Source organism: Globicephala melas, chromosome 17 (assembly GCF_963455315.2).
Source record: "Globicephala melas chromosome 17, mGloMel1.2, whole genome shotgun sequence".
Taxonomy (NCBI): Eukaryota; Metazoa; Chordata; class Mammalia; order Artiodactyla; family Delphinidae; genus Globicephala; species Globicephala melas.
The window spans coordinates 34,888,968-34,905,617 of NC_083330.1; the positions used below are offsets into that span (position 1 = coordinate 34,888,968).

Here is a 16,650-nt window from a genome sequence, read left to right on the forward strand (position 1 = left end):
TGCTGAAGGGGCTGTAGCGCGGATCAATTGCAAGGCTGCAAACTTCAGCCTGCTAAGGCAAACCCCAGCACGCCATCGCGCTCCACCCCCGCCCCGCCCCAACCTGCCCCGCCCCGCCCCGCCCCAACCTGCCAGGCCCTGCCGCATCAGCGCGGGTCACGGGAGTGCGCACGCGCAGCATCCGGTTCTTCTTCCTCCTCTCTCCGATGACTCAGCTTAGATCCGGTACCGCCTTGAAGGCGGGGCTGGATCCTAGCTGCGGCCAATGGCGCACGGGGTGAGGGTTGAAGGGTGGAAGGTGCTCCTTGCCGGTTGTGCTGGTTCCTTTCAGCAGCTGTGCTGGGTTACCTGGTCGTCATGGAGGCAGTCTTGACTGAGGAGCTTGATGAGGAGGAGCAGCTGGTGAGAAGGCATCGCAAAGAGAAGAAGGATTTGCAAGGTGACGGGGGAATGGGAACCTAGAAGTCGCCAGGACCCAGGGAAGGGTGCGTGGCGGGTCGCTTCTGGGAAATCTTGAGGGGTTTCTGATCTGGATCCTCCAACGCTTTTCCAAAGTAGCCAGTGGTCTCTTCCTTCCCGCCTTTCCAAGGTCCCTTAATCCCCCAGACCTTCAGAAGCTTCCTCTTCTCCGGTCCGTCGCGTTCCCCCTACCCCGCGCCGCCGCCCGGGTGTGGGTTTCTGAAAACACCGGGAAGCCACCGTCTTGGACCCAGACCCCCTTTCCTGTCTCCCCTTCCTGTTCCTACCCTACTTGCCGACACTTGCCCTACTCGGTGCGTTTTGAAATATCTCACCTAAATTTTGAGGACTCGGAAGGGGTACTTGAAAGATTTAAAAATCTACTTTTTTTTTTTTAAAGTTTTTCCACCTCCCACACCAAACAAACTCACGGTTATGTTAATAAAATTTTTCTTTTTTTTTTTTGAGGGGGTGTCTTAGCTTCATCTGGACCCTTCTCTGTAACTATCTGTTGTGTAATTACTCTTCTTGCTTTCATAATTACTTTTTCTAAACTCTTCACCGTTTACCATCCCCTTATTGTTACTATTTCATATTTATTCTTAATCCCAGGGTTTATGACTTAATGGTTTTGGTGGCTTTTCAGCCAAAATTCAGGGTATGAAGAATGCTGTCCCCAAGAATGACAAAAAGAGGAGGAAGCAACTTACTGAAGATGTTGCTAAGTTAGAAGCAGAAATGGAACAGAAACATAAAGAGGAGCTGGAGCATTTGAAGCAGACTTCTAAGGAGAGTAAAGTAGGTGAAGTAATGTTTCTCTTTGTCTACCTTTGAAAGCAACTGCCACTTCTACTACACTGTTTATTATATAAAATCATAAAATCGGAGGGAAAGAAGTCACTTAGTCACGCTCATGCCATCACCTTTCATTGATATTTTTCCAACCAGGTTTACATGGTAGTGTGTTTTTTAAGGAAGGCCAGCAAAGAAAACTATTGCCCCAAAGATGAACAGATTGATAAAATGGACTAAAGGAAGCTTTACCAAATGAAAGTTGGAAGACCAGTCTCCTAGTCTCAGAATTGCCATTAAATAGGATTGTAACCTGGGCAAATTTACTTAATCTTCTTGAGCATAAGTTCTTCACATATCATATGATACCAATAGTACTGCTGTTTAAGCACAAGATTTTTTTTAAGAAATGGGGTAACAAATGTGAAATCATTTTTTAAGTTAAAAGTGCTTTATGAACAAGTTGTAAAAGATGAAATTTACTGATGTTTCTTGGGTAAATTGTAGCATGTTAACTGTCATCATTTTAGCTAATATTTATTTCATCATTGTAGCCATACACAATGTGTTGTATGCCACACACTTTGTTTAATATATTACATTAATTTTCTCATAATTCTCATAATAACACACTATAAAGTATTACCTCTGAAGTAAGTGTAGATAATCCCATTTTTCAAATGGGAAACAGACTCAGAGAGATTTAAAACTTTGTTCTAAATTTATAACAGCCATTGAGTACCAAAGCCTGAATTCAAAATGAGAGCTGTCTTACTCCAGAATGTGAATACTGAACTCTGTTATAATTTTATCTAGAGTGGTAGCTTATTACATGGGTTTTAGATACCAAAGATCACAGACTCCATAACCTCATTCTCATTATTGATAGTTAGAAAGTTCTTATGTCTATGCAAAATTTTATCTACCATAAATAAATTTTATTTTATTTGGTTCATTTTTGGTCTGCTGTTGACAGGGAAAACAGCTTGTCTGTACTGATTTACAGTTATTGTATTAAACATAGTTTTATTTTCTTTAACTTTTTGTCAAGAGCCTGGCTTTCCGTGCCTTTTATTTCCAAGTAACAAGGCATGATGCTCTAGGTGTTTGTGTTGTTACAATCATGGTATTCCTAATTGTCTCCCTATCTTTTCTATTAGTGAGATTTGTTTGCTCTCTCAGGCCTTTCAATTTTGAGATTTCTTTCCTAGTTTTCCAAGGACAAAAATGTTTAATTGTTAAGCTACATATTGTCCAACTGTTAAAATACAAACTCTCATTTTACTTTATCTTTTTTTTCTTAAACTGAAGCCTGTTTTCTTTCTGAATGTCACCTGAATTCTTTTGTCACTGCTTTCTCCTTTTTTTTCTAGATGCTTTTTTGTATCTTGCCTGTTGTCAGTATGGCAGTTTGTAAAATTAGCACATTCCTCTGAAAAATATAAGAATCCTAATTTCACTAAAGTTGATAACTGCTCTTTGAAGTCTTAATCTGATTTTGATATTTTAATCATTTGGTCCATAGCCTTAGGGACTGCTGACTCTGGTATTAGAGGCCTTGATATGTTTCATGTATGTGTCATACTAAAAACTAGCTTAACTTATACTTGTGGTAATAAACTACTAGCTACTAATCCTGATAGTTTTAAGTCTAGCAGTTTATTCTTTAGCAAACACATAACAGCCATTTGTTGATTAAGATTAGTTGTAATATCCTAACAATAATTATAGATTAAATTTTCTACCTAAAAGTTTTTCAGTTTGTAGATGGGAAAGGATAGAAAAATCTCAACTTCCTACCAGGGTCAAGAAGCAGTGCTCATCAGGTTCTGGCTAATTAAGATACAGAAAGGCCTTTGCCACCACATTTGAGGTTATGAAAGTAGTAATGACAGAACCTTACATATTCTATAAGTATAACATTTAGAGAAGGGAAGGGTGGAATGCTGAATGAGTTGTGGCCCTTATAGGAAGTATTTAGATGAATGGAGTAGGCATTCTAAGAAGGAAGGAAACCATGCAGGAATGAGCATTGTCTCTGAAGAGCTATAAGGAAAGTTCTTGGGAATCTGACAGTTCTCCCTTAAATACAGAGAAAGTAGACAGAACCATGTCTCATTTAGTATTGTGCTGTATCTAGTGCTGTTATTCAAATTTGAATTGTGGGATGACACATATTTGTGACTTTTGATAATAATTTAATAATCTAATACTTTGAATAATAACTTAAAGGTATTTTTCATTAACTTGTTAATGTTTTTTGTTTCCCTCAGATAGATTCTGTTGCTGTCAATATTTCAAACTTGGTTCTTGAGAGTCAGCCGTTTCGGATATCAAAAGCACAAAAGAGACGGGTATGAAAGTCACCTAGTATTTGTTAGTGCTGTGTGTGTAATACTATCTTAGGTGTTGTATTGGAAGTGAATAGAAAAAAAATGGAGTTCCTTGCCAGAGGACATGAACTAATATTTATTAGGCTTTAGATTATATGAAATCTCATTTAGTCCCGACAGTAATCCTGTGAAGTAGGATTTCTTATCCCCATTTTATAGAGAAGAAAATAGCCCTGAAGCAGTATAAAATAACATGTCCAGTTTGCAGTTCTCATAGGAGAGTGGGGCTAGGAAAGGGGAGGTGCAAAGGATAAATTTTTGTTTTTGTTTTTGCGGTACGCGGGCCTCTCACTGTTGTGGCGTCTCCCGTTGTGGAGCACAGCCTCTGGATGCGCAGGCTCAGCGGCCATGGCTCACAGGCCCAGCCGCTCCGCGGCATGTGGGGTCTTCACGGACCGGGGCACGAACCCCTGTCCCCTGCATCAGCAGGCAGACTCTCAACCACTGCGCCACCAGGGAAGCCCACAAAGGATATTTTTTACAAATATGTTATTCCAGACTTAATTCAGAATTTGAAGAGTGTGAGCCCAGGTGATACTGATGTATAGCTTTGGTTAAAAACTATGGTATTAAGTGGTAAAATAAGAATTTGAATCTAGAAGTTAAGCAAGATATAAAAATATCAGAATTATGTAGTTATATATGTATTGGTTAGTTGTGATGAAAATTCAGAGAAGGAAAAATTCATTGTACTAAGTGTTACATAGTTGGTATTTAAGGAAATATAGTTATTTAGTTAGGATATTTAAAGTCAGTGAAACAGCATGCACAAAAACAAATATGGGAATGAAATTTTGCCTCACCAAAGATCTGTAAGGAAACTGATTTATTGGACGTAATAAGTTTATGATATCAAAATTATGGGCGTGAGATTAGATAGGTAAGGGCTTTTGAAAAAGAACAAGGGGTTTAAATCCAATCTTTCTTTCCCAAATATTGTTTTATTAACACTTGATGTTTTCTAGGATTTAAATGTTTAAATGAGCTTTGCGTCTTATAATTTAGTACATAATTTAATAGAGCATGGAATTTGGTGTCAGTCAGATGGAGGTTTTAATCCCATTGTGGTGGCTTTGGGTAAGATTCTTAACCTTTTTAAGCTTCAGTTTCACATGTATAGAATGGGGGAAAATAATACCTACTTCATAGAGTTATTGTGAATATTAAATAATTTACTGTTTCCAAAGCCCTAAAACAACATTTTTACTATGATTTGGGTCAACAAGTGATAGTATTGTTCACTGTGTTAAATACTGCATAGTACACCTCTTAAGAAATTCAACCTAAGACAAGTTTTTTTGTTTGTTTGCTTGAAAGTTGCTTAAGTTGCACCTTGTCAAACATTTCTCATACTATTGTAAAATTTTGTTCTTGAGTAATTATTATAACTGTGAATTTCATAGACTGATGAAATTTAGGTTTCATGGTATTTTGGAGGTTATTTAGTTCACCACCTCTATACTTATGGTATGTATTCTGTTATAGCCTTATTATTGTCATCTATTTTCTATAGATCAAAAGTGAAGGGCAGAAGTTTTGCTTGGCAGAAACATAACAAAATATTTGTTGGAGTTGCCTCTACCTAGTAATTGCTATATCTTAGAGTAGCAACTATTTAATTCTGGCAAACATGACACAACTCTTTCCTGTCTTTATCAACACTTGTTCACCCTACCTGGTCCCTTAGGCAACAAAACAAACTAATTCCCTTACGTTTCTCAAACATTTTCTTACTTTTCTCCTAAAATATTGTATAGCTGAAATGCGTACCTTTTCCAGCTATACTCTCAAAAAATGTAGTATCTTTTATAGTCAGCTGCTTGGCAACACTTCTCTGCTGAGTCAACACTTGGCAGAGAAAACACCCTATAAGTAATGGCCAAAGTTTCTTATTGCTTTGTTATATTAATAGGATTTGGGGACAGAAAACACTGAAAGTTTATAGTGTTTAAGAAAATGGAAACTGAAGACAGGGTAGATAATTGGGTATTAGACTTATGCCAAACCACTTTTATTTTCCCCCAGAGGCACCAAGGAATGAAAAGTCAGCTAACTAATGATGTCATCTATGGGAGAGATACAACTCTCTGGTAGAAAAACATGACAAAATGTTATGAAGGTTTATTATTGGAATATTGTAGAGCAAATCCCGTATTTTCAATCTAGAAAAGCATAGGGAGTATTTTATTTACTTCCAAGAACTTCAGTGAAAACTTATTGGTATGGTGGAAAGAGCCCAAAGTAGAACTTAGAAGAACTGGGGTCCAAAAATAAGAAATTTGAGAGCTGGAATGAGATCTAGTTCAATTTATTTTATAAATGAGAAAGCTGAGGCCCAGGTTGTCTCAGTGGCATGCTGAAAGTTTAATACAACCCCTGCACTAGTACCCAGCTCTTAAGATTTCTCTTCAGAGTTGTTTTTGCTGTATTACTATACTATTACCACATGGCTCTAGTTTTACTGACAATATATTTATGATTTATGTGCTATTTTCATCATACATACATTTTCACTAGAATTTATTGGTGCCATTCTACCTCCAGGACTAGGGTTGTAGAAAGGAAAGTGCCTCATGCCACTGGAAAACTCTGCATGGTTGGGAAAACAATGCAATATGTTTCCCACCTAGTGCCCTGAAAAGGAAATACAATTGCTTTGTAATATTGAAGCAGAGCATGAGGGAAAAAATGAAATGATTGGATTAGTATTTTAGAGGCTTAAATTAAGGTTTTACAGATAGTATAAAGTTCCACTCTTCCAGGAACTAGTACCTGACGTCATTAACTCCAGCTCCCATCTACTCCAACTTTTATTCTGATTCAGGTGCCTGGATAGAAGGAGCTCTCTGTGTTGTCCTTGGTCCCTGCTCTGCTTCTAACCAGCTGTATGGCCTTTGGAAATCTTTCTACGTGCTGTTTCCTCAGAAGAGGAAAATGAGGGGTTTTGGATTAGATGATATTCAAGGTGCTTATCCTTCCTCTCCCCTCTGAAAATGTTTTTTATAGTCTTTTAAAAAGTAATAGTGCCATCTTGTGTTTTAAGATTTTATGCCACTGTGATCCACAGTTGTAGGTATGCAGTGAAATAAATTGTTTCATGGTATTTCTGGCATGGTTGGAGTTGGGAAGAAAAAGCAAATAGGTTTATGTTTTATTAAGAAGATAATACTGCTTTTGATTCAGGTAACTTAGAAATCACTTTAGGTTTATCTGGGACAGCACATAACAGGCATGTAGTAGAAGCAGGTGGCATTAAGTGAAATTGAAAATTGCCTTTCCATTCACATCTTCTGTCGTAAGGAAAGGTTAGATTGGGGAAATAAAAATCTTTACCTTTTCCTTCTTTTTCTTGGCTTATCTAAATGCTTCACTATAGTTTGCTACCAATATCAAGATTTATATTGATAGAATGTAGTTTAACAATTTTTATTCTCTTAAATTGAAAAGCACTTGCTCCCAGTATACAAGTAAAACATACCATAGAGAGTTAGAAAGATGTTCACACACACAAACATGCAGGCACACACACAAAGCAAAATAAACTTATTTTGTAATCCTGCCATCCAGAGAAAAGCACTGTAAATATTTTGTGTATCTCCTTCTAGTGTTGTTTTTTAAACTATGTATGCATAGACTTAATATATATTAACTGTATACCATCGTTTTGGCCCCCCAACCTCATCTTTTGACACTTTTATCTGGTACTCTAGCTATATGAACCGTGTTCAGCTATGAAACATATAGTGCTTTCTGTCTTTTGATCCTTGCTATTCCAAGTGTCAAGAGTTTTTTCTCTTTTTTCCCAACCTTCCCACTCTACTTCTTATCCACCCTTCATGTCACAAATCTCTCATTACCCTCTCCCCATCCCATTATAACATTTGAATAAGGAAAGCAAGCTGCAGAGTGTAATGTATGATAGGACTTTTGTTAAAATACTGTTTTCTGTACATTTTCTATGAGTACATCTGTATTTATTAAAATACATAGAAAAAAAATCTAGAAGGATACACATCAGACCTCTAGAGCAGGCACTGGGATTGGCAGGGGAACTTTAGATTATCTATAATATTCTAACTTTTTTATAGAGAAGAATATTTTTATGTTACTTTAGTTAAATGTGTGTGTGTTTGTATGTACACATTTTTTTTTTTTAAAGCTGGATATATAGAGCTCCTATACCCTTCTAAAGACCTTAGCCATCTAATGCCTCGCTGGTGAGCTGGTGATTTAGCACATTAAGACCTCACTGGTGGAGTGATAAGTTAAAAAGTTTGGATTAGCTTGGACTTAAGTATGACAATGATGTTGCTTTAAGGCCTAGGACAACTCAGTCCTAAGATAGTACTTTGAAATCGGTAAGTAAAGTTTGTAGATACTTGGCATGTAGTTTTTTTTTTTAAAGAAGATGTTGGGGGTAGGAGTTTATTAATTAATTAATTTATTTTTGCTGTGTTGGGTCTTCGTTTCTGTGCGAGGGCTATCTCTAGTTGTGGCAAGCGGGGGCCGCTCTTCATCGCGGTGCGCGGGCCTCTCACTATCGCGGCCTCTCTTGTTGTGTAGCACAGGCTCAGTAGTTGTGGCTCACGGGCCTAGTTGCTCTGCGGCATGTGGGATCCTCCCAGACCAGGGCTCGAACCCGTGTCCCCTGCATTAGCAGGCAGATTCTCAACCACTGCGCCACCAGAGAAGTCCGGCATGTAGTTTTTAAATAGACTTCAAAGAAAAATTTGAGGGCTTTCTTTTGTCCTAGTACAGAGCTAGGTGCTGTACACACAGATGAGAAATAACATTTGCCTTTAAAGGAGTTCACAATATAGAAAATTCTACAAGTGATGAGATCATCAATATGATAATGCTTGTGGGAGATGGGAGAAAAATGTTTCTGAGAATTTTATATTTCATCCCCATAATAAATGTAAATTAGTCCTAATTATTAGGAATTAACCTTCCTACACTGTCCTCTTCATAGGACAAAAAAGCTGCACTGGAAAAGGAGCGGGAAGAAAGGATAGCTGAAGCTGAAATTGAAAACTTAACTGGAGCTAGACATGTAGAAAGTGAAAAACTTGCTCAAATATTGGCAGCTAGACAGTTGGAAATTAAACAGATTCCATCTGATGGCCACTGTATGTATAGAGCCATTGAAGATCAACTGAAAGAACAGGACTGCAGTCTGACTGTGGCTGCCTTAAGATGTCAGACTGCTGACTATATGCAAAGCCACGTGGAAGACTTTCTGCCATTTTTAACAAATCCTAATACAGGAGATATGTATACTTCAGGTAATTTATTTTTCTTTACTATGTCTTGTTGTGGTTGTGGTGGTTGTTAAATAAAGTGCTTCCTGGAACTGATAATAAAAATAACCTGAATGGTCCTTATGGGGGAAAAAAATCTCAACATTTAGGCAAAATTATTTTCTATAACTTTAATAGATACTAGCACATTTTGGTTTATTAAGATTTTTTAAGTACTTAACTATTTTGTAGTTAAAATATATTAATCTTTTATCTAAGATAGGAATAGGATTCATTATTACTATTTTTAAAAGTGTGTTAATAAGTTCTATTTCACAAAGTTAAGCTTTGACTAGTCTCTGGAAGTATAGGGCCTGAAGACCACCAGTATAGAATGATTAGGAAAACTAATTCCTCCTTTTATCCTGTAGTTTGGGAGATTTAATTTTATTCTCAATAAGCTATAATATTCAGGCAAAATTTGACTTTGCAAAACCAAAAACAGATGAGTTAATAACCTGCCTTATTATTCTCTATAATACCTTTGATAGTTGGGAAGGTAAAACAATGTACAACGAGCAAATAAAGGAGAGAGCAAGTGAAAATCTGAAAAAGTTTCTTAAAGAGAAAGGGGAGTAAGGGAGAAAGTTAGTCCTTGAGATAAGACAGCAGGTGTGTCAGTATCTACTGGGAGCAATACAGGATGTATTGAAGAGGGAGGGGATGGTTAAGGGTGACTTGTTTAATGGAGTCCCCAACTGCTAGTTGTAGGGCAGTGGAGAGGAGGTGGCAACTCAGCATGGTGAATCAGAGAAAAAGACAAAAGACTTAATTACCTTCATTCCTTTAGACTTTAGACAATATTTATTGAAGGCCACAGTGTGGCAAGAACTACTGTAGGCACTGTTCTGAGCACTGGATATGAGACAGTGAATGAGACAGATACACGGGACATATTTTCTCCTAGATGCCCATAATTCTTTCCCCTTTCTCTAAACAGGAAGTTAGAGGTGTTAGTTTCCCATGTTAACTTTCTGTATAAAAGTGTGTATGCTCAAGATATGCCATTAAACTCTGCAGTTAGGTCTTTTATGTCCTCTCAGGACTGATCTAGGAAGACCCTTCTTTGGCTAGAACTGATACTGATAACAAATAAAGTAGACGTTTCCAAAATACGTGAAGGCACTATTTGATGCTATCACTGGGAAAGGAGTTTCAACTCATTTTACTTTTACTCTGATTCTCTTCTCACATTTCTTACAGTGTCTTATAGTGAACCTGATATTATAAAGGATGCATTTTTTAGTCTTTCAACATATTCCTTCAGATGCAGATTTGGACTTTAAAATGTGAATATGGTGGCAATCTTGGGGTCATTGCTTGGGTCAAGAGAGAGGCAGGCTTATAATGTAGTTGAGGTCGCTGGGCCTTAGGCTGAGGGAGAGAAGCAGAGATGAATTGCTTTGCTCTTCGATGGAAAGTTTGAGTGAATTAAATTCGGATTGGGAAATGGATTAAATTCTGGAGAATATAGGTAGAGAAGGAGGAAGTTCATAACTTGGACAGTTTCATCAGAAATTGTGGGAGGTATAAAAGGGACTAACATGAGTTCTAAAAATTATTAAGTGCTATATTCTGATCTATTTTCTACAGAAGAGTTTGGAAAATACTGTGATGATATCATAAACACCGCTTCATGGGGAGGTCAGCTTGAGGTAAGTTTGTTATTATTCATAGTGGCATTGTTAAATTATTTTAAAAAATCCCTTCTGTAGTTTTCAGACATATTTCTCAGATGATCCAAATTTCCCTTTCAAGGTTCCTTTTCTTTATATATTTGCTGTTTCTCTACTGAAGCATTGAAAAAGGGAGTTAATATTCTTAGGCCTTTAATTTAAGTATGTACCTTTGGGAACTGAAGCACTATTTCATTTTAAATAGCCCAGTGTTTGATCATTGTGTTGGTGAGGCTAGTGTTGCATCTGCGTATTTCCATTTGTGATATTGCTACTGGCCATATATTTGAATTTATGGACATATGAAAGTGAAGATTTTACTCAAGTACAGTAAAATTTACCCAAGTGGCTCAACTGATGAAAATCACTATTGGAAAAGTAACATCTCTTACATCAGAAATAGAAAACAATATTTTAATGTGAGAATACACGTCAAATCCTCCCACAATACATCAATTACAATTGTGTCTTGAGTTCCTAGTCGATACTGACTGACTTGAAAGCAGTATTTGATGCATTAAAATTCACTTGTAAGAAAACAATATATTTAGTCACTTGTAGGGAGTTAATCACGATTTTTTTTAAGCTCTAATTATTTATCTTACTGTTAACTTTGTTTCATTAAAGCAAAATAAAACACCTAAGTGGTCCAAGTGGTGATGAGATAGCCTGGGGTATTAGAAGTCAGGGAGTAAGGGGGAAAGACTTGGGGCTAGGTTGTGGGTTTTTTTTTTTTTTTTTTTCCTGTGGTACGCGGGCCTCTCACTGTTGTGGCCTCTCCCGTTGCGGAGCACAGGCTCCGGACGCGCAGGCTCAGCGGCCATGGCTCATGGGCCTATCCGCTCCGCGGCATGTGGGATCTTCCCGGACCGGGACACGAACCCGTGTCCCCTGCATCGGCAGGCAGACTCTTAACCACTGCGCCACCAGCGAAGCCCTAGGTCGTGGTTTTTCCTTGCGCTTCTCAGTTTTGTGACTTTGGGGGAGTCAGCCAACCTCCTGAGCTCCATTTTCCTTATTGAATGGGGATAATAAAACCCCTATGTGTATATGGTAGGCCATTTGTGGATATTAAATAAGGCAAAGAGTATATGCATAGAAGTTTGTAAGCTAAAGTGCCAGATAGATGAATCTAGCAGTATAATTAATATTATTGTGTAATTATGATTAGTCATCTTAAATAGTTTGTGGCTCTGACTATTTCACTTCAAGAACTATGTTGTTTGGAGATATGACATAATTGCTTCTTCAAAGTCTTTTTCTTAGCAGTGCTATATTTGTACCTCTTCTGAGCCACCAGAGGGAACTGTGTCCACTTGTTTTGTATGCCTCTCCTGGGTCTCTGAAACTCGAGAAGGTTACCTTTGTGACTACATTAGGAGTAATTAAAGATGCTTGAACTTTTTAATAAGAATCTCAAATTAATTTGAGTTCTAGAGACCTAAGTGACTCTTTTTAAATTGAGAAAAACCTTTTAAAACATCTTTTGAAGGACATTTTCTCACAAATTGTTTGTGAATTCATTTGAAATGAGTTTCTGTTTTCACAATGGGGTAAATTTAAATTATTAAAGAGAAATTCTTTGTATGATTTCTGAAGACTTAGATGGGATATTAAGATTTCCAGAGCTTGTTTTGCACCCTCCATTCCATGCTGCCTTTTAAAAAATGTTATTTGAGGTATAAGAAAAAAGTACCTCAAAGGAATATTTTACGAGATAGAATATGGGATTAAATTTGCTACTGTGTAGCACAGAACCTTTTCCATATTCTTGAATTAATTTCTTACCTTCGTTTAAAATTTCCTAAAAGGTCCATGTTCTGTTATAATGGGGCAGATAAACAGATCAGTGCATTATGACTGAAAACTGTTAAATGATTAATTTGTTTATGAACTTGAGCTCTAGAGTCAGACTTCTCAGTTCAGTTGCAAGTCATTTTGTTTCCTTGTGCTTGACTTCTCTTAACCTTTCTCTACCTGTAATTATAGTCTTTAAAATGTATAACAGTAGTACCTATCCCGTAAGGTTATTGTGAAGTCTGAATGAATTAATACACATAAAGCACTTAGAATGCTTGGTCAAAGTAAGTCTAAAAAAATGTTACTACCAATATTCATTATTAACTATTATTCATCCAACTTTAAGCTCTAATTTTATATCATGTGTCATGAACTTAAAATTATATGTTAATCAGTTGGAAATTCCATGAAAGGATAGTGCAGTTCCTAAGCTCATTCTACTCATGCCTTGAAAATCATAGAGCAGTTGTTCTCAGCATTAGTACAATAGAGTCATCTGAAAAGCTTTTAAAAAAATAAACCTCCTATTCTTTCCTGCTTCCTCTGTCCTTCCCCTACCCCCTCTCAATTGTAATTGATTTGATCTGGTGCCTGAGTAACAGTATTTTTAAAAATCCTTTATTATGGAAATTTTCAAGGCATATTCAAAAGTAGAGAGACTAGTATAATGAATTCAATTTACTCATCCCCATGCTTCATTAACTATGGCATAGATATTTCCAAAAAGCTGTTGTACATCCAGGGCTTGAAACTTATGCATTTGATTTAGTAAACATTATATTTATTTGATTTTTAACAAATACGTGTTAAGTGCCCACTATGTGCTGGGCTCTTGGTGTACATTAAGGAAAAAGAGTAGATCCCTGCTCTGACTGGTTGCCCTATTCATGCATAAATTCAGTAGTTCATGATTTGAATAAGATTTACCTCTTTATTTCCCTTACTAATATATATATTGTTTGTTTGTTTTTTGGTTTTACATTTTCTCTTTTATAGCTAAGAGCCCTGTCTCACATTTTACGAACACCAATAGAGATAATACAGGCAGATTCTCCTCCTCTTGTAGTTGGTGAAGAATATCCAAAAAACCCATTAATACTTGTGTAAGTACCTAGAAATTCCTACTATTAATATTTTTCATGATTAAGACAAAAAAGATTATGAAAAAATTTTAGGTTATATATGTTGATTAATCGAAACAAGTCCATCTTCAGCAGCATTAATTATGCTTATTTTATGTAAAAGGCAATTACAGAATTAGAAAGCATTGTCAAAACATGTGATTTAGATAATTGTTTAAACCTCTAATGATTTAATCTTGTATATGAGTTAAGAATAAAGTCATTTCTAAAGGTTACAAAATTTTAGGATTAGCTCTCATGTTGTTCTGGTTTGACAGTAATGCTAAAAGTTTCAACAGGTGTAAAAGCTGAAATACATTCATGTTGCCTGATGGTTTATTCCTTAGAGATTTTTTTCTTCATATTGTAAAAACATGTTACATAATTGAGAGTTCTCTGAAACAGCATGGAGAGTTTGCCATTGGCTTTAGTGTTCATTAGCTAAGCCTACTAAGGTAGTCATTAATGGCTTGGGTTTAGGTAATAATTTAAGCTTGTTGAGCACTCAGCATCTCAGTTTTTCCTTTTTCACTCCAATGATTGTGTTTTACCTGACAAACTCAGCAGACAGAGTTATTGAACCAGATCTTACTGACTGCTGATGCTTTTCAAATAGTGTTGAACTTTTAAGTAATGAAGTCTATTGAATGATACCCTGTGAAGTGATTAATTCAAATTACTTGGTTTTATATACATAATAAACATTTATATACAGTGAATTGAATTACTTTTATCTAAATTACTTATTTCTCCTTTTTTTATTTCAGTTATATGAGACATGCATATGGCTTAGGAGAACACTACAATTCTGTTAAACGGTTGGTGAACACAGCTAGTGAAAATTGCAGCTAGTCTATAAAATGTTGCTGTTATGTTTTAGTACAGCGTGCTGATCTGAGTATTAATACCAAGTGTTGGATTGTTCTAAATGTTTCTGGAAAAAAAACAACTACCTTAAACCAGTTTTATGGCAAAGCTACTAACAGGTTTTTTAAAAATGTGTCAAAGATAAACTTTCACCAATGTCCCCTTAGTGGTGTTTTAAAAAACAGTTGTAAGTCCCTTGTGGAGAACATAATTTATAGACCAAGATGGTACCCTGTTTGCTGATATTTTTATTAAATATAGGATCCTGAACATTCTGTTCTGTGTTGAAATAGTTAAAAAATTTTTTTCTCCCTATTACTGAAAGCTTTCAGTAACCGTGTCAGTGTAATTTTTCTTGAAGAAGTGAAATGACTCAGTTTCTTTGACATTGCAATAATGTGGTGATGGTGATAGCAAATTTAATGAGTGCTTATAAATGAACGTGATTGCAGTAACTTTGGTGTTGATGGGATTAATGCTCTGACGCTTTTTATATAGCCCCATCAAAGTGCAGCTAAGAAGCTTGCTTTAATAAAGAATTAAAAAATATTTATTCAGATGGGAATCAGTTGTTATATTTTAAGAAATGAGACAAATTCATAGGTAAATATGTTTCCAATCAGATTTAAACCTCTAAAGAAGTACAGATGTCTTTTATTTGTATATAACTTAAAAAGACTCAGCAGATTATTGCTTTTCTAACTCATTTGTTATTCCTTTCTGTTTCTTAACTTCAGAATGGTTGTACCATCATTTCTTGATTATCTTCTTAACTATAAACTTTTATATCTTTGTTGTATTTTCTCCATCACTACTCAGCTACTTTGCTTGCCTTGCAGTCTTTTACACTAAGAAATAGTTTTTAGTTTCCCTTATTCTTTAACTTGTGAAAATTGAAGGAGTAGCAATATAAAAGGGTCCAAGGCCAAATTTACTTCAAATTCTTCCTCTTTTACAATTTGTCTTACAAGATCTCTCCCTTTGCTTCATTCTCTAGGATTACAGAATGCCTTCGTTAACTTATTTTGTTAGCCTTATTAATGTCACCTTTCCTCAAATATTTGAGAATATTTGTCTCAAGTATTTGGGCATTTTTTATGTGGCTGAAAGCCACTGTTGAGCCAAGACTGTATAATAAAATCAGTACAATACTTTTCAGTTGAATGATTTGTCTAGCTCAGATTTTAGGTTACTTGTAACAGTATTCTAAGAAGATAGTACCCATATGTACAAATGTGTCTGATAATTTGTTATGTAAGGGGGTATTATAAAAATGAAACCTTTCTGGTTTGATCTGTTTTTCTCAAATAAGAAAATAACTAGTAAGATTTTGCATCAAGTTTATAAAATTTGAATTTTTTCTCCATGAATGCGACTAATTTTTATAAGTAAATATTGGGTTTTATAATATTAAAAACAGGGTATCAGTATCACATGCCCAGCAGGTGACTGTGTGGGAACCTGGCAGGAGCTGTTCTGGTCATCTAGAGCAAATAAGTACTACATGAAGGTATTCAACTGCCAAAGATTAAAACCATTCTGCTTGCCAAACAAAATATATTCTGAAGGCTGCTTGCTTTGTAATCCTTGATCTGAATTTTTTGAGGGGTCTGAAATTTATAAAATAATGATATTGTAAAATACTAAGCAGCTTGGCTTTATTTTGAAGTAATCTGTTACTTTAAAAGAGAAGCATTAAGAAGTAATAAAACAAGATACAAAGATATCTAGTTATTATAAATTCCATCTATATTTAAAGTATTCTAAAATAACTTATTGGTAGCTATTTTTTTTCTAGCAGGATGAGTAGAATTGTCTTGATTGTAGATATATTTTTTAATTTTTATTATTTTTTAAATGGCCAATATGGTAATGAACAGGGTTTGTATGGTCAGCTTCTCTTCTTTCTTAAAACTTGAGATAAAAATTATTTTAGCTGTAACCTAAACACTAAAATTAAAGTCTTTAAAAAATGGCAGATGTTAACTTAATAGCAGCATATACTAATTTAATTTGCTGTATGATGCTGGTCTCTTAGGGAAGTTTGATAAGCTTTCTTTTGTCCTAACTCAGAAAAGTATATGTTAGCGTTCTGGAATATGTCTTTAGCCAAGAATTTTATCCACTTAAATATGTTTTTTAACTTATATAAAGCAAAAGAGAATGTGTGTAACTATAGTGAGCAATAAAATTTTGTTCATATTATCTGATGTTTGCTAAAATAAAAGATGAGTGAATTAAA

General features: G+C 35.7%; 1 protein-coding gene across 1 annotated transcript; it reads left to right on the forward strand.

Moving 5' to 3' along the window:
* Positions 1–233: 233 nt before the first annotated feature.
* On the forward strand, positions 234–16,650 carry OTUD6B (OTU deubiquitinase 6B). The gene is made up of 7 exons (XM_030862865.3): positions 234–439; positions 1,106–1,257; positions 3,525–3,605; positions 8,617–8,929; positions 10,538–10,599; positions 13,417–13,523; positions 14,309–16,650. Exons 1-7 carry the CDS (start codon positions 358–360, stop codon positions 14,391–14,393), a joined length of 882 nt encoding a protein of 293 aa, XP_030718725.1. The 5' UTR covers positions 234–357; the 3' UTR covers positions 14,394–16,650.

Bases quoted from the DNA above. Each gene is read 5' to 3' on its own strand.
- OTUD6B (XM_030862865.3), top strand. From the start codon at position 358: ATGGAGGCAGTCTTGACTGAGGAGCTTGATGAGGAGGAGCAGCTGGTG. The intron at 3,606-8,616 runs GTATGAAAGTCA...TCCTCTTCATAG, and splicing joins CAAAAGCACAAAAGAGACGG to GACAAAAAAGCTGCACTGGA. The intron at 13,524-14,308 runs GTAAGTACCTAG...TTTTTATTTCAG, and splicing joins AAAAACCCATTAATACTTGT to TTATATGAGACATGCATATG.